This window comes from Lycium barbarum, chromosome 1, assembly GCF_019175385.1.
Source record: "Lycium barbarum isolate Lr01 chromosome 1, ASM1917538v2, whole genome shotgun sequence".
In the NCBI taxonomy this organism is placed as follows: Eukaryota; Viridiplantae; Streptophyta; class Magnoliopsida; order Solanales; family Solanaceae; genus Lycium; species Lycium barbarum.
The window spans coordinates 640,597-662,402 of NC_083337.1; the positions used below are offsets into that span (position 1 = coordinate 640,597).

General features: G+C 31.9%; 1 protein-coding gene across 3 annotated transcripts; it reads left to right on the forward strand.

Moving 5' to 3' along the window:
• The first annotated feature begins 12,826 nt into the window (after positions 1 to 12,826).
• Positions 12,827 to 19,878, forward strand: LOC132627877 (nudix hydrolase 2-like). 3 transcript variants are annotated; one of them, XM_060343493.1, is made up of 9 exons: positions 12,827 to 13,011; positions 14,958 to 15,252; positions 16,233 to 16,298; positions 16,919 to 17,056; positions 17,666 to 17,743; positions 17,831 to 17,881; positions 17,998 to 18,032; positions 18,906 to 19,014; positions 19,517 to 19,878. In XM_060343493.1, exons 2-9 carry the CDS (start codon positions 15,025 to 15,027, stop codon positions 19,724 to 19,726), a joined length of 915 nt encoding a protein of 304 aa, XP_060199476.1. In that variant the 5' UTR covers positions 12,827 to 13,011; positions 14,958 to 15,024; the 3' UTR covers positions 19,727 to 19,878. The 3 variants fall into 3 exon arrangements, with proteins under 3 accessions (XP_060199476.1, XP_060199484.1, XP_060199488.1); XM_060343501.1 differs by lacking the exon at positions 12,827 to 13,011 and adding an exon at positions 14,220 to 14,517; XM_060343505.1 differs by lacking the exon at positions 12,827 to 13,011 and adding an exon at positions 14,544 to 14,652.
• The last annotated feature ends 1,928 nt before the right edge of the window (positions 19,879 to 21,806 follow it).

Sequence of the window (21,806 nt, forward strand, 5' to 3'; positions counted from 1 at the left end):
GTTAATTAGTGAATGGGAGAAGTGGGAATTAGTGGGTTTTGTGGTCAGTTTATGAAGGTTTAACAGTTAACACTACGTGACTTATTGGCGCTTAAGACTAAGTCAAATCTCATAACTAAGGTCTAAAACTGATCAGATGGATAATTAATATTTGGTATGTCATATAAAAAAAATTAATATCGGCAAAACTAATTCATAGTTTGGTGACAACTGACAAGTGAGGGTGTTTAGTTGGTAAAGTACCTTCACCCACGACACGCAGGAAGGGAAGTGTGGAAACATTATTGATCCAAAAAAATGGGGGGAATAAAAAAAAAAATCACAGTTTGATTATTGGTAATTACATCATTACATGTATTAAGTTGTATATATGAAAATTTAGATATTAATTTATACTTGAATATAGACATGAATAATACAAAAAGCATTCTGAAAATTAGTAATCTCTGCTCATTGTTAGTCGCATAGTGATTCCTTTACGGCTTGTTTGGATGATTGTTACCTATTGGATTGGATTGGATCGTTAGTTTAAATATAATATTTGTTTTGATTGTTATTTAAATTTTATTGTATCGTATCGTTAAATTTATCATATCGACTTAATGAGATCGCGTTGTCGCTTTTTTTTTTCCCTTCTCATTTTGCTTTGCTTATTATCTAATAATCCTATTTTATCCTTACCGTACCTTTTCATAATAGCTTCTACCCCGTACCCTACTGTTCTGATAGATTTATCCTTCAAATTGACAATTTGTAATACTGTATAGCGACGGAAAATGATATAATTTATTAAAATATTATTTTAATATTATTGCAGATTGATACTGAACTAATGTGTGTGAACAGAACTAAATTAAGTAGGGGTTTGGCCATAGAAACCCAAAAAAAAACACTTTTTTTGGAATTTATGAAGTTAGAGTTGTGTTTGGCCATAGTTTTTACAAATAATTTTTTGTCGTTGAAATGTACTTTTCCAAAAAAACATGAAATGTGATTTATACACCTCAATTTCTAAAAACTAGCAAAACCATCCAAAGCAACTAATAAACATAATCAGTGTGAGAAATATAGCAATTATACTTGAAATCAGGTTATGGAGTGCTCAAAAATGATGGTTTCTTTCCATCAAAAGGTTGCAACTGGGAGGCTTAATGGTATACACAAAAAAAGATATCATTTCTAAATATGGTTTTGTTGCAAAATTCCCAACTGCTTTTTTTCTTTTAGAGACGTTTTAGCACATGATGTTCAATGTTACTGGAGTGGGGAGAAACTAAGCAACATAAGTTGCCTTTGACCAATGAAAAAAAAATGTATGAACTTTTAGGGTAAAAGTTGAGCAACATAAAAACTGTTGGGATAAAAAATTGAAAATAAAAAAAATAAAATAAAGGTCTAAAACAAAAAATGAAAAAAGTGAAAAACAAGATTTTTGTTGTTTTTCAAAAAATTGTATTTGGAATTTTTATGGCTAAGGCCCTGTTTGACCATAAATACCAAAAAAAATTCACTTTTTTTGGAATTTTTCAAGTTGGAGTTGTGTTTGACCATAGTTTTTGAAATTGTAGTTTTGGTGAAATATAGTGTAAAAAAATGAAAATAGTTAAAAAAAATTTGAAAAACAAGTTTTTTTCGTTTTTGGTATTCCAAAAAAAAAAGTGAATATTTTTTATGGCCAAAAGTGAAAAAAAAAATTGAAAAAAAATGAATAATTTTTATGGCGAAACGCCCACTAAATATCATAAAGTGAAAAAGTGAAAACATATTTCCAAAAAAAAGTAAATAATTCTCATGTCCAAACGGGTCCTAAGAATGTTTTAGTGTGACGCATGGGATGACCTATGGGAAAAATAAGGCGTAGCTGTCCCACTCTGAAGTGACAAAGAACCTGTGAAGTACGTTATATATGTGTGTTAAAAAGTAGTATTAGACAGGTACAACTGTACAAGTAACATGTTCGAAATCTAGAAAATCTTTTGAATGATTGCGTTGACAAAAATCAGAATTCATTAAGTTAAATTTTTTAATTTATCTCAGATAAAACTAATGTCATCCGGCCAGTGATTAACCCGGGCCTAAATTAACATTAAAATTCAATTTATAGATTTTTTTTAAAAAAAATTATGCTCTTGGTTCTCTATTTTTCTGACATCAGATTGACGTTTTCGAAAGACTTTTAAAATATTAAAATACAGAAATGTATCTGAAAGTTAATTAAAAATATTTTCTTAATTTATATATTATATTTTAAATAAAACAATTGAAAGATCTTCTAATTTCTATTTTACTGGAAAAAAAATTAAGATTAAAGTCTTGATGATCCAAATGAATCTTTTTATATGTTAACTTAATCTCATTTGTTTCTTCGACTTGACCCATATTGGCAAACTTATTTTTTACCAAAAGATATTACAGTACTCAATTAATATCAAAAATATTTAATGTTAAAATATTATCTTATGATGATATCAATAAAGTTAACTTATAAATAAATATAAATAATTAAAAAACTTGATACTGCAAGTACTTTTGTAGATGTTCTTTTCAAATTAAACGACACAAAAAATATTGAAAATTCAATAAAATTAAGTTTTTTATATTTTAAGCTCACTTTTTACTTCCAAAAGATGCATGTTAAAAATAACATTTTTTTTCTCTTTCTTATTTTTAATTAACTATTTTTGGAAATAGTCGAACTTAAATATTTTGTCCTAAATTATATAAAATATTTATTATCTGATATTTTGCAAAATAATTTAAAAAAAATATACTTTTTGCAATTGTCTAGTATTATTATTTTGGAGATCTAATCGTATTTTCTTTAATTCCATAAATTCTTCAAACTTTTTCATAATATATATATATATATATAAATTACTTTTTTATATTTCCTCTGTTAATATAGTTATTTATTAGATAAGTTTTATGTTAAAAGTGTGAGCATGAAAAATTTCACTAATGAACTATCGTACTGCGGAATTCATTTTTCGATTGAACGGAAGGACTATAATTTGTATGTTTGATACATTTTAAAAGTATTTAATAATGATATAAGTTATTTGTGTTTATTGTTTTAATTTAAAACTTAATGCAACTTGAAATGAAATCTTTGCTAATTACTTATGTTTGCTTGCATGTACGACACAAAATTACAGGAAATAAAAAAAAGCATACGTTTAATCAGACGAATGGAAATTTAAAATAGTAAAAGATAAATGGTAAATAACATCAATAAATAATATATAATATTATAAGAATAATATTTAATTCAATAATTAAGCCTATATTAAGATATAATTTGAATGAAATGATAATGCTTTACATGTTTATAATAATTTTTTTAAGGAAAAACATTATTTAAAATAAATTAATAATATTTCCACAAAAAAGATCCAAATATGTATGAGTGTGGGGACCACTATAATCTTATCCATGGCATCATCATTTTAGTGGCAGGAAAAAAGCCCTTAAAGTTCTTAAAAATTACAAAAAATGTGTGAGCATTTACAAAGTCATTAAAACTTCAATTAGGGGTAAAACAAGACAAAAAAAAAAATTAGTGAGGACTACAAAAAATGGGGATTCTCCCTTATATATAGTATAGTAATATAGTACTACATGATTGAAGTTGTGAAGAGCATCTCCTTATCACGAAAAATAGTGGCGGATATAATAAGTATCTCGCCATTCTTAATCATAAGTCTCTGAAGGAAAATATTTTATTGATAGACTATATGAATCTCTATAATATCTCTTGTTCTCTCTTGATCTCTTGTGTTCTGAAATAGCTAGCAGCATCCCTATTTATAATAGTATAAAACTTACTTTAACTCAAAACAGAAAAACTTATTCTATATTAATTTGACTATAAATCCTAATTAGACATGAATTAAAATACCAAATCCTAATCAATTTTGGTTTCCTACAAATTTGAATTATTATTTCCAACATTCTCTCGTAATTCAAAATTGTATATCTAATTTTTGATCCACTTGTCACAATCTTCAAATTGCCGAGGAACTTGTTTCCAACCCCCAATCGTTGAAGCACTTTCTCTTCAATCGTCACTCACCATCTTCCAATTAGTTGAAGCACTTTCTCTTCAACCGTCATTCACCATCTTCCAATTAGTTGAAGCACTTTCCTTTTAACCGTTACAATAGCACTTTCTCTCTAATCTTCACAACCGTTGGAGCACTTTCTCTCCAACATTCCATTGTTGAAGCATTTTTTCTTCAACTTTCAATCGTTGGAGCACTTTCTCTACAACATTTCAATTTGTTGATGCACTTTCTCACCAGCCTTCAATTGTTGAAGCACTTTCTCTTCAACCTTCATAATCGTTGGAACACTTTCTCTCCAACATTCCAATTTGTTGATGCACGTTGTCTCCAACATTCCAATTTGTTGATGCACGTTGTCTCCAACATTCCAATTTGTTAATGCACTTTCTCACTAACCTTCAATTGTTGAAGCACTTTCTCTTCAACCTTCACGATCGTTGGAGCACTTTTTTCTCTTCAACCTTCACAATCGTTGGAGCACTTTCTCTCCAACATTCCAATTTTGTTGATGTACTTTGTCACCAACCTTCAATTGTTGAAGCACTTTCTCTTCAACCTTCACAATAGTTGGAGCACTTTCTGTCCAACATTCAAATTTTGTTGATGCACTTTCTCATCAACCTTTAATTGTTGAAGCACTTTCTCTTCAACTTTCACAATCGTTGGAGCACTTTCTCTCCAACATTCCAATTTTGTTGATGCACTTTCTCACCAGCTTTCAATTGTTGAAGCACTTTCTCTTCAACCTTCACAATCGTTGGAGCACTTTCTCTTCAACATTTCAACTTGTTGATGCACTTTCTCATCAACACCGAATTTTTTTTAACGCACTTCTCCGACTTCTAGAGAAGACAGTTTGTTCCTCTTGTGCATATTTTCTTGCACCTCTTTAAACTTGCAATAGTTTGCTAGTCCTTCTCAGCATGATTATTTTTCATGCATATCATTAGCCTGACGTTTGCCAACATCATCATCATTGGCCAGACGGGCGGCATATATGGTCATAGCTGCCCGCCGGCAGCAGAAGCACTTTGTTTTCTACTAGGATCGTAGAAGCTTTGATACCAATTTGAAGGAAAATATTTTATTGATAGACTATATGAATCTCTACAATATCTCTTGTTCTCTCTTGATCTCTCTTGTTCTGAAATAGCTAGCAGCATCCCTATTTATAATAGTATAAAACCTACTTTAACTCAAAACAGGAAAATCTGTTATTATATTAATTTGACTATAAATCCTAATTAGACATGAATTAAAATATCAAATCCTAACCAATTTTAGTTTCCTACAATTTTGAATTATTATTTCCAACCGTATCGAGTTCAAATTTTGAAAATGAATTTGCTTTTGGTAAAACGAAAAAATTTAAATGAGACTTTCCAGCACAAATTTAAAAATAGAACGGCACAGTACAAAGATGAAAGAGGATTAAAAAAATAAAAAAAAAATAAACATCATCTCATTCGAACCATCTTTTACAGCCCACTATATCAGTCTAGTGTCATACTTTGAATTCAAACAAAATCTGTCCTTGACTTTGAATTTAAACAAGTATCGTTGACAGGCTTATTTGCCTAATAGCAACTTTGACTAGGAAACTGATGAAATGGACTGGTTTGTTTATCCTTAATTAATATTTTTCGGGGGGAATTGAGAAATTTTTAGTAAAAAAAATTACTAACTTTTTTGGTGAATTTTTTCTCCAATGCACAAAACTTCAATTTTATATTTCTAGTGAATTGCATTTCTAAATATAATAAACAATTTTCAAATATCATTTTTCAACGACAAATACCTGCGCGCGTAGGTATTTACACCAAACCATATAAATTTACTATAATTGAGTGACAAAAGGAGGTGAATGAAAATGCATACTAGATAACCATGATTAGCCTTAAAGTCTATGTGTAAACACATATCGTACATCTAATGTTTGTTTAGCTGGATCGGTGCTCAGGATCTTTGGCCTTTATCCGGACCAGATGAAAAAAATTGAAACAATTCTTATGGACTCTATGAGAATGATTCTAATCCAGTTCATGATCTATTAGAAATGGAAGGTGCTCCGGTAGAATCTTCATGGACAGAAAAAGATAGCAGTCAGTCTTATAACAATTCAGTGAAATTGCTTCTTCAGCTTAGATCGAGGAATCCCTAAGTTATGATGCAAAAGACATGTAAACTTTTATCATTCTTATACTTCAACATTTAATTTATTAAAATTTCAATCAAATCTATATCCCAACGCCTACTAATTAATCAGGTCAATAAATCTCCCACATAAATGATAGTGAATATTATATATATATATATGTTAGTAACCTGTATTCGAAAATATACTTAAACAGAAATAGAAGCAAATTTCAGAAACGAAAATCAGAAGAACAATATCTGAAAATATGTGTAGGAATTAAGTTGAGCTCACTGAATGCACTGTGTGTCCTTAAGGAAATTATTCCCCTCAATGTACCCGAGGTTGTGGAATATATCCTCCCAGGATAGAATGATTTACTCACCGTAGTAGCGGTACTACAAACTTTGGTGACAACGAACCACTCGAATGCTGTAAAATCACACAAAATTTTTATGAAGTGCAGAAGAAGAAGATAGAAGAATTCAGAATTTTTCATCAGGAAAATCTGAATGGATGACTAGATATTTATAACCAACAACAGGTGTCTGTTAAGGAAATAGCTGTGTCTTTTTTGAAAAGGCATATGCCTTTTCGACAAAAAAATATTTTTTCAAAAAAGACAAATGAAATAAAACTTTCATTTCCCATTCACACCAAATATCTAACAATATACATATATAGAAATTCAAAGTCCTTCCAATATCCACTTTGGGAATACCGTACAACTAATCAGTTGAGTGGGAACCCCGCGACTTGCTTGGAGCTTAATGCTCGCTAGTGCCAAGGTGTCAATGTCAATGTGTGATGGCTTAAGGCCGTTACCTTATTTGTCAATCAACAATAATTATGACTCCCATTTAGATTCCATTTAAAGTTGGTAAAATTGAATATAGATTTGGTTTAAAATATCCATTGAGTTTGGTGTCACAAATTTAAAATAATATTTGGAGATTATTTTAATATTATTTTAGATAAGCGTTTGTTTATTATGCATGTCTACTAGGCCTATGCACGAATCTGCTTAGTTCGGTTTGGTTTCCACCGTCATCGGTTTGAAATTTCGAATTTCGATTATCTAAAGTTCTCATCCAAACTTGATCCATTCAGGTCCAATTCAATTCGTTTTTTCATTATTTAGGTTCGATTACACGAATCGATTTGTTCGATTTCAAAAATTAAACAAGCAACTATATTTATTTCAGTTTTAGAGGAAGCATAACCAAAAGTAATGAAATCCGAAATTTGCAGCCCTATAACCAAGACATTAACCAGCAAAAAAATCATAAACTTGCAAGCATAATAGCATATAAATAGCAAAACAAGAGCTTGACAACTTGTGCAAGCATACAACCCCTGCGGTCAGCAGTCAACAACACATGAAAGTCACCGGAGACAATTGGAATCTCTGGACTCTTGAGATCGAGGTAGATTGTCTATTGAAGGGGAGTGAGAGAGTTAGGCTGAGAAACACAAGTTTAAGTCTAGAAATTAGGAAATATCGAAGGAGATGTATTGGGATTTAGACATGGGCAATTAAGTATATTAGTCATATAGTATATACACAAATTCGATTTGTCAGTCTGTTCGGTTTGTAAATATGCCCAATCGTATCCGAACCAGAAAATCATAATATTTTATAATTTAATTCATAAACCAAATTCAAATTGTTCTATCCAAATTGTATCTGAATCGCTTCGAATCGGCTCGGTAATTCGGGTTGAACCGATTTATGCACAGGCCTAATGTCTACTATTCAACTTCAAACTTGAAATATGAAATTCGAAATTTGTAAAACAAAGTTTTAAATATACTTCAAATTTACTCTCACAGAACTTCTATTGTATTTTCATGTCCAAAACAACTTCAACTTTTAAGTATAATTTTTTCGCCTTAAGTCCAAATGCTCTCTTCCTGAAAATATCAACAAATTCATATTCAAACGAAGGGCGGATGTAGCAAGCCTTTCGGCTACGGATTTATCTGAATTTATAACATGCGCTATAAAATATAGATGCATATGTCTAAAATCTACTAAAATATCAATAAATATTTGTATTGAAAACCATAATATTAACATTAAAATAAATTCAATGCTACAAATCTTAAAGTTGAACCTATTAAATTTAAAATGCTGAAATCGCCTCTAATCCAAACACCTACTTAATATAAATACCTTGTATTTTAAATTTATAATTTGACTAATTAAATCTGCATCGATCCACTTAAAAGAATTTTATCCATCTCATCACCCCCACAAATAAGTTAGAGCTTTGTAATATTGGTGAAATTACTATAGCTTCCCCACCACGAAAGCCACCATAAGAATGTAGTGTAGTGGATGTAACTACTCCTTTCTTAACCAGAGATCTCAGATTCAAATTTTATATATGAAAAAATTCATAATAGGGAACGCATCCCCCAAATAGACCCTATGCGACGCAAATTCAAATTTAACAAGATTCCAAACCGAATACCGATTAGGAGAAAAAAAGCAAAAAAAAAAAAAAAAAAAAAAACACCGACGAGGCGGCTATTGTAATGGGGACCCAAAATGATACAACCAACTGGTTGTTTTATTCTTTGGGAACGTGTCAGTGGGAGGTCCCTCATTACGCATACAATACAGAGTCGTCTTTTTCGTCGGTTCAATTCTGCCCATTCATCCTTGCTACGAGCCTATGTCATTATAATCGGAAGCGAATTCAAAATTTTAAGATGGCGAGTACATTATCTTAATATAAATGTTAATAAAATTTTTAATGATGATTGAGGGATAATACTGTATTAAACCGATTATTAATAGCGTAGCAGTGACAAAAATATAAGTATTAAATTAAATATGTGTAATAAATATGGGATTTCACGTGAAAATATATATATGTAACTGTAGAAGTAGAATAATTTAAATGATAAGATCATATAGGTGGGAACAATCAAAACTAAAAAATGTTTCTGTATCCACCACTCAGCTAACCCCAGCCCTGCCGATTTATTTCCTTTCTCATTCAATGTATCGCTTGCAGAACCAAAACTTCACATTATTATCATCTTAGACATTTGGTGCATTGACAAATAATTCATTATTTTCAACTAAGCAATTCAAAAAAGCTGAGCTCCATTTTCAAGGCAATTATATACTTTCTCAACCTTATCAGTGAGTATTAATGGTTACTCTACTGAATTTACAATATTCTGAACTAAACTGTGCCTTATAGCCTGTTTGATTAAGTTTTTTTTTTCTTTTTCCTAAAAGTACTTATTTTTTGTAGTAAGAGCTTATTTTTAAAAAGTGAGGTATTTGGCTAAATTTTTTGGAGAAAATAAGTATTTTTGGGAGTAGCAGAAACAGTTCTTCTGAAGTTAAAAAAAAAATAACTTTTGCGTAAAAACACTTTTTGAAAAGTACATTTGAAAAAAATACATTAAAAAATACTTTTCAAAAGTTTGGCTAAATACTAATTACTGCTCAAAAATATTTTTTTAAAATAATTAGCCAAACACAAGCTGCATTTAGTCAAAAGTACTTTTTTAAAAAATAATTTTTTTAAAATAAGTTGATTTTAGAAGCTTGGCCAAACAGACTATTAATCTCAAATTAGTTGTACTGAACTCTGTAAATTAGTACTCCCTCGGTTAATTTTTACTTCCTTCGTCCCATATTACTTGTTTAGTTTTCCCTTCATCCGCCCTTTAAGAAGTGATAAATAAATGTATACTTTTATAACATGACTCCTATACCTTTCCAATAAATTGCGCTTTGAAGTATAATTTGATTATCTTTGCTTCATTTTTTTTTAACATGTACACTTTGTTTTTCTCGCTTTTACCTTTGGAAAACTCGTTGTTTAGTTTGTTATGAAGATGAATTTTCTGTGTTGGATAAAGTCATTTTTCTTACATAAGTAATTTGGTGAATAATTTTATCAAACAGTTAGTTCGCGTGATTCTGTTTTTTTTTTTGTTTTGTTTTTTTGTTTTGCCTTTCTGAAAGCTTTATTCTGCTTTGAAAATTATCATACCCGAATTTTTTTTGTACAATAGTAATTTATTGTTATTGTTGTACTCCCTCCGAATAAAAAAGAGTATACACTTAGTCTTTATTTTTAGATTCAAAAAGTGTGTCCACTTATCAAATCAAGAAAGAATTTAACCTTATTTTTTCAAATTTGCCCTTATTAACTGTTAAGTAACCAAATCCCAATACCTATTTAATTAGAGATAATTTAGTCAAATTACCTATTTTTGCTAGAAGTTAATATTTTCTTAAGAGTGTGCAAATGACTAAGTGAATACTCTTTTTTATCCGAAAGAGTAGTATATAGCTAGACAAATTTCTCTAGCTTGTGTTAGATTACAAATTTATGGTTTCCGACATCAATTGGGCATGGAGTTATTTCCTTTTTATTTTTTATTTTTTATAGTATACAGTTTTAGATAAATCTCAACTTATGTATGATGATTCTCAACTTATGTACTAGTTTTTGAAAGAGTTATTAAGCCCAATGCCCATTTTCTTAACATAATATGAATCAGTAGCATTCCAATTCTTTGTTTACCCAAATTAATATCGTCCACATTTCAAATGTTTAATTTTGGGAGTGCAAAGGTGTTGATTTCCTGCATCAATAGAGTACCTTCTTGCTTTTGAGGTTGAGTTATAAGCTCAAAGTACATTTTCTTTATATAAATTCAAAATCTTTTTTTTTTATTGTTCCCCGTATAAATTGAAGGAGAAAGTACTGTGTCCTAATTTATGTGGATTGTTAGACAAGGCACAAGTTTTTTTTTAAATGAAGATTTTGAAATTTGTGGTCTAAAACAAATTTTCATAGTTGTGTGGCTATAAATTATTTCATTTAGATAAAGAGTAACTTTAAATTTAAGTTATCTCTAATTATAAAAAAGGGGATATTTTTTTAGGGACAAATTGAAAAGAAAAGTGTGTTATATTAATTGAGACGGACGTAGTAAAAATTAATGAATATTATTACTTATTTATTTTTACTTGTTCGATTTTGCACGCTCCTTAAGAATTAATAAATGATCATATTAATTGGTATATAATTTCAATAGACTTGAAAAATGAGTTGGAATGAGTAATTAACGTTAATGGTAAAATAAGAAAAAAAAATTATCTATTTATTTTTAATATAGTAAACAAATAAAACTGAAGGGAAGGAGTAAATTTCAAATATATACGTAACTCTAGAAGTACAATAATTTAAATGGTAAGATTATATAGGTGGGAACAATCAAAACTAAAAAAGTTCCGTATCCAACCACTCAGCTAACTCCAGCCCTTCTATTTATTTCCTTTCTCATTCAATGCATCGCTTGCAGCAGCAAAACTTCACATTATCACCTATATATATATATATATATATATATATATATATATATATATATATATATATATATATATATATATATATATATATCAAAATTTGGCTTAAAATAATATTATTGTCAGTTACCCAAATTTAAAGCGCATGTTATATTTTGTCCATGTTTCAAATATTCAGTCATGTGGGTGCAGATGTGTTTGTTTGCAACTTTGCATCTTTGGGTGCCTTCTTGCTTTTGAGGTTGAGTTATTAGCTAGAAGTTCATTTCCTTAACAAAAATTCAAAATCATTCTCTTTTAAAACCTTTTTTTTGGTGCCTCATGTAATTAGGAAGGAGAAAGTGCTAGATTTTAATAAATACTCCCTTCAGTTCGTTTTGTTTGTCATGTTTATTTTTTTCACGTCCCTTAAAATATATATTAACTAAAAGAGTAATTTGATTAAGTTACTTTTATTTATTCTTTGACCTCAATTTAATACTACTCTTTTTTCCACCGTATTAATCTCTCTCCACGTTTGTTGAGTAAGGGTAAACGTTGAAACTATTAGTTAATTATATTTTGATTTTCTAAAATGATAACTATTTTAGACTATCTATTTTTAATAAGGACGACAAGTAAATTTAACCAGAGGGAGTATTAAGTTCCAAATACAACTCTCTCTGGTTCAAAAAGAATGTTTATTTAGCCGTTTAATTTGCACACCCTTAAGAAAATACTAACTCCTAGGTAAAAATAAATAATTTGACTAAAATGCCCCTAGTTAAATAGATATTGAAATTTGGTCACTTAACACTTAATAAGAGCAAAAAATAAGGTTAATTATTTCTTGATTTGATAAGTGAAAACTCTTTTCAAATAAAAAAATGAAAACTAAGTGGACACTCTTTTTGAATCGGAGGGAGTATATAATTCTAAAAGTAGAATAGAATAATTTACTCACTCCGTCTACTTTTACTTGTACATTATTCCTAAAATAGATTTTCATTTTTACTTGTCATTTTTCACATATCAAGATAAGATAAATTCTTTTTTTCTGTTTTACCCTTAACATTAATTACTCATTCCAAATCATTTTTTCAAAACCAATACCGTTATATATCAATTAATATGAGTATCATGATAAAAAACATACACTTTATTTATTATTTCTTAAACAACGTAAAAAATAAAAAATGAATAAATAAAAATGAACGGAGGGAGTAAATGGTAAGATTATATAGGTGGGAACAATCATAACTTAAAAAGTTTCTGTATCAACCACTCAGCTAACTCCAGCCCCGCCTATTTATTGCCTTCTCATTCAATGCATCGCTTGCAGCACCACAACTTCACATTATTAGCACCTTACAAATTTGGCACATTGAGAAAATATCTCTGCCTAATTTACTCCACTATTTTCACCTGAGCAATTCAAAAAAAGCTGAAACGCCACGCAATTATATACTTTCTCAGCCTTATTATTAGTGAGTATTAATGGTTACTCTACTGAATTTACAAGTCTCGCGTTTTGTCTTTACTCAACTAAACTGCGTGTTAGAGCCTGTTTGGATGGACTTATTTTAGGTGTTTTTAAGTACTTTTATGGTATTTAGGGGCCCGTTTGGCTTAGCTGTCAAAAATCAGTTGAAAACAGCTTATAAGCTTAAAAAAATAAGTTGAGCTATCAATTTAGTTTTTTGAGCTTATTTTAAGCACAAAATGATTTATAAGTTATTTTCAGCAACTTATAAATTAAGTCAAACGGGCTCTAGATAAAATAAAAAAGTTCTTTTAGAGCCCGTTTGGATTGGCTTATAAATTGCTTATAAGCCGTTTTCAGTTGCTTATAAGCCGTTTTCAGTTTTTTTGAGTGTTTAACTGGCCAGCTTAAAGTTATTTTGTGCTTAAAATAAACTCAAAAAAATAATTGGTCCCATTTGACTTAGCTTATCTAAAGCAGCTTATAAACTGAAAACAACTTATATGTCAAAAAAAAAAGTTAGACTAACCAATTTATTTATTGTAGCTTATAAGATGTTTGCAGCTTATAAGTATACGCCCATCCAAACAGGCTCTTAAGCTCTTATTTTTAAGTCAACGTAGCAAAAATAAGCTAAAAGCCATGAGGTAGAATTTCCAATAATTTTTAAATTATAAGTCAAAAGTCATAAGCCCATTTAAATAAGCTCTTAATCTCAAATTAGTTGAAGTGAATTATGTAAATTAATACTTCCTCTGTCCTAATTTACGTGATACATTTTGAATTTCGAGAGTCAAACGAGTTTATCTTTGACCTCAATTTTTTCATGTCTTTTAAGTAATTTGAGTTGTTAATTGTTGTGATTTATGATACTTTTTACTCAGTTTTCAAATATATAAATTTTATTTTTAAAAACTTAAAGTTTCTACGTTTGAATTTACTGTCAAAATTAAGAAGTTTTAACTTTCGAAATTCTAACTGTGCCGAATAAATTGGGACATAACGAGTATCTGTTTCGATTTTGCTTCATTTTCTTACATAAGCACCTTGTTTTTCTCGCTTTTACCTTGGAAAACTAGTCGTTTAGTTTGTTATGAAGAGGTATTTATGTGATGGATGAAATTGTTTTTTAAGTGATTTGGTGAGCAATTTTATCAAACAGTTAATTCGCGCGAGATTTTTTTTTTTTCACCTTTCTGAATTCCTTATTCTGCTTTTAGAATTATTTAACGACAATGAGCCCGTTTGGATTGACTTATAAGTTGCTTATAAGCTGTTTTCAGCTTTTTTGAGTGTTTGGCTGGCCAGCTTAAGTCATTTTGTGCTTAAAATAAGCTCAAAAAAATAATTGGGCCCATTTGACTTAGCTTATCTAAAGCAGCTTATAAGCAAAAAAAAAAAAAAAAAAGTTAGACTACCCAAGCAGCTTATAGGCATAAGCCCATCCAAACAGGCTCAATAGTTTCCATATGTATAATCATAGTTTTAGCCAATCCAAACTAATTTTGAGGTGAGACATTGTTGATGATATGATCTCCATATTTGTTAGATTAGAGGTGACATCAGGGGCGGAGCTATAATATTAGATACGGGTTCGGATGAGCCTGAGCCCTATAGCTTTTGCTCATATCTTGCAATTGCAGAGGTAGAGCTGGAATTTTGAGTTTATGAGTTTTCGATTCTATAAAAGTCAGCTCACTGGGTTCTTGATAAATTAGTTATAGATAGTTGTGGATTTTTAAACACTAATACAAAGTTTGAACCAAAGCTACTGGGTTCTACCGAACCCGTAAGACGAACTATAGCTCCGCCCTTGTGTATTTGTATTAGGAAATTTATTAAATTTGTATAAATATTTAATTGTGAATACAACAATTAAAAGGAGCTATGGATTAGTTACGAAGTTCAGAACTCATAAACTGTAAATCCTGACGTGTCTATGTTATCCAGGGATTGTGTTTTTCAGGTGTGCAAATAGAAATTTCTACTGCACAAATTTGGACTAAGTTGAGATCCTATGGCGAAACTCGTGTTTCAAAATGGTTTCAAGAAGGATGAATTGCTTCCTGCGGTAAATGATGATCATATGGAAAAATTCGTGTTTCAAAATGGTTTCAAGAAGGATCAATTGCTTTCTGCTGTAAATGATGATCATGGAGGAGTTATAGTAGACTTGAAGGAGCCTATGGACCCCAATACCTTTCAAAACATGCTTACAGCTTCATTATCCAAGTGGAAGTTGCAGGTATGATGCTTTTTTTCTTCTTATTTTTGAGTAAAGATGAGCATTATTTTGATGTTGTCTGTCCTCCTGTTTGTAGCTTCCCACTGAATTATGACTGAACAATAGAACCACTGGACACCACAATTATCCAAAATTTCTTTATCCATTATTTATTCCTGTATGTTTCCCCTTCTTACGGGCATTTCGTATTGTTAGGATGAAAAGTAGAGTATGGAGAATAAGTGAATCTTCTTTTAAACCAGGAAGTTCTCTCACCATTATGGTTGTAGTTGATGTAGTATGAGAAGTTTCTGTTGACCGAAATAGCGATGCAAACTTAATAGACCGTCTAGCGACTTCTGGTTGGGGTCCACCTCTGGGGTTAGGTTAGGTTGCTTGAGTTTTTTTTTCTAGTATCGAAGGCAGTCAACGGTATAAGCCATTCTTCCCCCATTAGACTTGTTAATTCTTTTCTCTTTTTCTGTATCCTTTCCCTGATTCTGACGTCCCGGCAATTCTCGTGACTTGGTGGCAAAGAAAACATGACCTTGCAGAGTCAAAGCGACCTGATAAAGGGAAAACTAAAAACAGGAGGAAAAAACGGATATTTTACACAACAATCATTTGTTTGTCTTTCTAAGGATTAATTTTATTTGTCGTAGTTCATATTCATAATCAAGTTTTAAAAGTTCTTCTTATTGTGGAAATGGAGGGAAGGCAAGAGTCCGTAGGAGCTATTATTAAAAAAAAAAAAAAAAAAAAAGGGTCGGTAGGAGGCCAACTATCAGTATTAACTGACTATAGTTCCTGTTTGGCTGACAAGACTGTAGCAGTTTCATAAAAACTATGGTTCCTGTCTTCGTTTGTTCGACAATCTTCAACTTGCCTGATGTTTTGACCTCTTGCTTGGCCAAAACAGCTCAGTAATACAGTGTTTATGGTAGTGGGCTAATTTTGTCTCTCAATTCTTTTCTGAGGGTTTGACATTATGTATTTTGCAGGGGAAGAAGGGTGTGTGGATTAAAGTGCCGATTGAACTTGTAAATTTGGTTGAAACTGCAGTTAAGGTAATTTCTCTATACTTTTTGTGGAACTTGAATTAATAGGATAGTGGTTACGTTGACATAAGGAGGCTCATGGCAGGGGAGGAGCTAAGGGAGATGAACCCTCTTTGTCGGAAAATTACATTGTATATGCAAGGGTCAAAATTATTTTTTATGTATATATAGTAGATGTTAAATCCCCTTGGCTTTTTCATGCATTTACTTCTTTATATTTTGAAACCTCCTAAGTGAAAATCTTGGCTCCGCCTCTGGCCCACGAAATTTCATTTGTACACTTCAATGTGTTGGAGACTTGCTACTCATGCTAGAGGCTTAAAATCTGTACCATGTGCAATATTTTTTCACACAATCGGACTTGCTAATAAACCAAAGCCATGGAACAATGGGCATTGTCATATTTCATGCTGTTACGACTTACGATCGATGTTGCTGGAAGTTGAAATTAGAGAATCGCCCCTGAATCTGTACATAAGTTTTCATTTAAATTACTTCGAGAAACTAAAAAACAACATTGTTGAACAAACTCAAGTTCTTAGTTGTCTGATATATCATACTTTAGGTTGAGAAGAAAATATCACTAGTTTTGCGATGAAATTGACCCTAATATATGAAATTGACTACAGGAAGGGTTTTGGTATCACCATGCAGAACCTCATTACCTGATGCTTGTGTATTGGATTCCTGAAACTGAGAATACCATCCCTGCAAATGCCTCACACCGAGTGGGTATTGGCGCTATAGTCTTAAATGAGAAAAGAGAGGTAACTCAGAGCTGCTTTCATTATATGAAACTATTGGCTCCCGTTCTGGTTTTGTATCCTGTAAAAGATATGGTAATATTTTTGTCTGTGATTATTTTACTTTCCTAAGTTTCTTGTTCCCTGATCGCATGATTACACTTCTGTAACTTTAAAGTGGTATATATAGCATGCACTTAGTGCTTCAAATGTCTTTCTAGATGATTAATGGTTGCTTTCGACCAATCAGCTAGCTTTTGTCTGTCATGATAGAGGGCGAAGCTTATTTTCATTTCATGCCTATGAAAAAAGGTTTTGCACACTTCAATTCTTTAATAAAATGTGGATTCTCAGCTAACAACTGGCCCTGCCGATGCAGTTTCACTTTTAAGTGTGTTAAAAATAAGAGCTCTATCACTTGTAACATGCTACCTATTGGTGGATTTACTGATCTATCAGAGATCACCTTGCCTAAATAGTTCGATTGCACAATAAGTTTGAAACGAACGAATATTTTTTATCATTAGAAATATTTCTTGTTCTCTCAGATCACTATGCTTGAGCATCTTGGTGCTGATTATTTACAGGGTTCACAATTTTTTTGTCTAAGTTTGGGAAATGTTTTGCTTTTAGTTGCTTGTAGTCCAAGAAAATAGCGGCAGATTAAAGGGAACTGCCGTATGGAAGATCCCTACTGGCGTTGTTGAGGAGGTATGCACATGCTCCGTTGAGCTAAAGTCAGCAGCAAAATTAGTCACACGCCCTCTAAACTGTATGTTGATAGCTTTTATTCTGCAGGGCGAGGATATATTTGAAGGCGCGATAAGGGAAGTAAAAGAAGAGACAGGAGTAAGTTTATTAAATACTGAATGCTACATAATCAAAATAAACCAATACGTGTCTTTTTCCTGCTGTACATGACTGTTATTGCTTCTCTAATATTTGTCGGGTCCCATTTATTGCAGATTGATGCTGAATTTCTGGAAGTTCTTGCATTCAGGTAGGAAACCCATGCCATTTTTATTTTTGTGAGGTTTAAGTATATAATAAGCTACGAGTCTGCATCTTCTGCTCGAAAGTGATCCAGAAGATGCAGACTCGTGCCATTTTTTGTTGGGGGAAAATTGCATATTCTGCTCTATAGTGATCCAGTAGTCTCCTTTTGCTCCTTACATTCCCTTGCTGGGAAATGAAGAAAAGCTAAAATTCTCCACTGTAATCACTCAGTGAGATCATCTCTAGTTTACAGAGAGTGGATTATGGAAGTGGCCGAGGGTAGACATCAGTTTGGCCTAGTTTCTACGACATAGGTGCTTGCAAAAGAAAGGTTCTAATTCGAAATGAGAACTGCTCTTACTCTATGCATAAATGTATACTTAGGCTGTTTGCCCCACCATGTTGTGGCTCTAATTACTGTGATACTAAAGAAAAGGAAAACCAGGAAAAATGCAAACAAATTACGAAAAGACATCAGATCTTCCAAAATTGAGCATTTTCCGTGAATGAGTTCAACTTAACTTATGGAGAATAAATTTGTATGTTCCGAACCTTAGAAAGCATAATGACATGCAACCTTAAAATGTCAAAAAGCTTTATGATCAAAGATATTGAAATTTGATTATCACAATGTGAAGGAGGACATTCAATTTGAAATGAAGTAGACATTTTACCTCTGTTTGAGAAAAGATTAGTGTCACGCGATATGTCTTTTGGATAGTTTTGCTGAAGACAAGGAGGAAAAGTTATTCAAAAAGGAAGTACGTCGTAGCATTTTGAATGACTAGAGGATTGTAGTTTAGAGCTTTCTTGTCTGTCATGCCTAGAAATGTGCCCGTGTCTGGATTTCGGCAGCAATAACATTTCTTATCTACAGGCAAACACACAAGGCATTGTTTGGCAAGTCAGACTTATTCTTTATTTGCATGATGCGCCCTTTATCATTTGACATTCAAAAACAAGATTTAGAAATTGAGGCAGCTCAGGTATGTCTCTGTTCAATTTTATAGGTTTGTAACAGTATCCTCGAGTCCAGTGGCGAAGCTAAGAATTCTAACAAGACGTCTCAGAAAAGTGCAAAAATGACACTTGAGATCTGCCCCCAGGGGTTATCTCAATTAGCAAAGGTTGACGGACTTGTGACTAAGGTCACAAGTTCGAGCCCTGCACCAAGTGAACTAAGTCCAGTAATTAAGTAGAGAAAGGTAGAGGGTGGGTCCATCATCCCCGAGTTTTCAAAGGCTGCGATCGGCCAAAGAGTTGGCTTTAGATTATTTTTTTGGTCATAAAAATAATGACACTTGCGATCTTCCGTCATATTAAGGGGCGATTCAACAAATTTTATGTATTCAAAGACCTTACTTTTATCCCATTTGCAAAACACGACATTACGATGAGGGGATTCAATTGAACCTTGTCAATACACTTAGCTACGCCACTGCTCGAGTCCTATAACAAAATTTTAACGTAGTGTTACCGCATTCTCAGTGGATGCCCGTTGAAGAGTATGCAGCTCAACCTTTCGTTCAGAAACATGTCCTTTTCAAGTACATTAATGATTTATGCCTCACAAAGTCTGAAAGGAGTTACCCGGGATTTACTCCTGTGCCGATAACATCATTTTTCGATGCTACTACGAGTTTCCTGTATCTGAATAAGGATGGTCTGGACCAGGAAAGATCTGCAATTCATCTCTGAAGGAGGTTTGGAGCTTGAAACTTGTATAACTATTTTGATCTAATTCATAAATTAATATTTTTATAGTAATTGTTTCAATCCTATATGATGAAATAATGTGTAATTCCAATTTTCCTTTGTCATATAATCTATGCGTTGATGGTTGCACGTCATATTGTTTTCTTTTTTGTATTAACCATCCCGTTTAGGACTCACTGGCCCTATTAATCGGGAATATAGGACTCTAACTTGATACTTCTGGTTAAGGATACAAGAACCTTTAGCATTTCAACAAAAAAAAAAAAACTTGTGGTCAGTGGTAGAGCTATGTTGGAGGCAAGATGGATTCACCTGCACAACCCCTGTACATTATCTCTTCAAATGGTAATATATATATATATATATATGCGTGCGCACTCAAGCTCAAAGAGTCATATGATGAAAGCGTTATTGGGTGCACCTCTATAAGTTAGGTCAGGGGTTCAAATCTCACGTTTATCTTGTTGTTTTTTCCTTTCTTTTGTTAGAATTGAGCCCACCAATGGGAGATGGGTATGCCTGGTGTCCTTTTACATGTTTTAACGATCCCAACATTTTCGACACGAAATATAAAAATATATGTAAAATTTACTAGAATTTCAAAAAATAAAATAATTTGTAACCTATATTATGGGGGTCCAGATAAAATATTTTATCGAGATTTTAGTATATGAGTTCAAATGAATCCATAGCCAAAAAGGCTACATCCGGTGTTGTTACTTGGTACTTGGGTTAGTGGAAGGTAGCAGAGATACTGATAGAGTAGTTGAAAGTGTGCGCAAGTTGTCTTTGATCAGGGGCGGAGTTAACATGTTATAGGGTTCACGTGAACCAACAGCTTTCGCCCAAATCCAATAAATGATTGTGAAGCAATAATTATTATATATTAACTCGAGATCGCTTTAGGAACCATAAATTCAAATTTTGGATTCACCTCAACACAATCTTCAATTAAAAAAAAAGAGAGATTTCTTATAAACTGCACAATGACTTTGCCTGTTTGCGAAGGTATACATAAATAGGTTCCGCGTAGTCGATAATGTTCTCACGTTTCATAGCTCGTGTAGTAGGGAGCTAAATAGGGGGAAAGAATCAAAGGATGAAACTTTTGCACTTGTTGTCGAATATATAATGCTACACAAAGACCAAAAGCAACTTAGTACTATTTTTTATAATCAAGAAATCTGTCTGGAACCGATTCTATAGATCATCCACAGTTTTTGGAACTCGAGATGATGGTCCATATTTCTATCCTTCTTCACTTAAATACTAAAAGCTAGTTCGCTTGGTGCAGCTCTTGAACCTGAAGCAACTTAGTACTGTTTTCCTCCACTATTTTGGCTTTTGGGGGTTATAATTCAAGTTATTGAGAACCAAATGATTAGTTTAAGACTTTAAGCCTAGACAATTGAAGCTAGGCCGATGAATATGTAACCAAAAATTAATGAAGCCAGCAGTCTTTCCGGTGCTTCATAAATATTAAATAGACCAAGCAAACCTGTCTGTTGTTAGAGTTTAGCCAGAATATTTCCTGTCCTTAAATTCAATTAATTATATGCATACATGGCTAAACACTTTAAAAAAAACATATAAATGATTAAATTCGTCCTGAATTCACCGATTAATACAATAATAGCAAGTGCAATAGTATTATGCATTTATTAGCTTCAAATTTAGATCGGATTAGATCGGATGAAAGAGCCCTCCCAATTGCCGAAGACTATCTCATGTGCACGCCTACGCCCAAGATACGCCTTCCTCCTAGTAACAGTTTTGCTATATACTTTTAGGACGGCTGTAATACAATTTTTAATAGGGAACCTGAAAAAGTTAAAATATCAGCATATAACAACGAGGAACATTATATTAACACCAAAAATAAAATAAACTTAGGCGAAGGGGATACCTTGGGTTTTTTCCAATGTCAGCAACTAATACACGCATAATCAAATTAGTATCTAGATTGCAATGATCATCTGGGAGGTCACCCATATCACGAGTGTACTTTGTGTAGAACTTTGAAATAGTCCACATCTTTTCAGCAGTTTCCTTACCACGGAGC

What these genes read in the sequence shown, in the direction of transcription:
- LOC132627877 (XM_060343493.1), top strand. Translation starts at nt 15,025, where the DNA reads ATGGCGAAACTCGTGTTTCAAAATGGTTTCAAGAAGGATGAATTGCTT. An exon ending in AAGTAAAAGAAGAGACAGGA is followed by an intron (nt 17,882 to 17,997) that starts GTAAGTTTATTA and finishes CATTTATTGCAG; the next exon opens with ATTGATGCTGAATTTCTGGA. An exon ending in CTGGAAGTTCTTGCATTCAG is followed by an intron (nt 18,033 to 18,905) that starts GTAGGAAACCCA and finishes TCTTATCTACAG; the next exon opens with GCAAACACACAAGGCATTGT.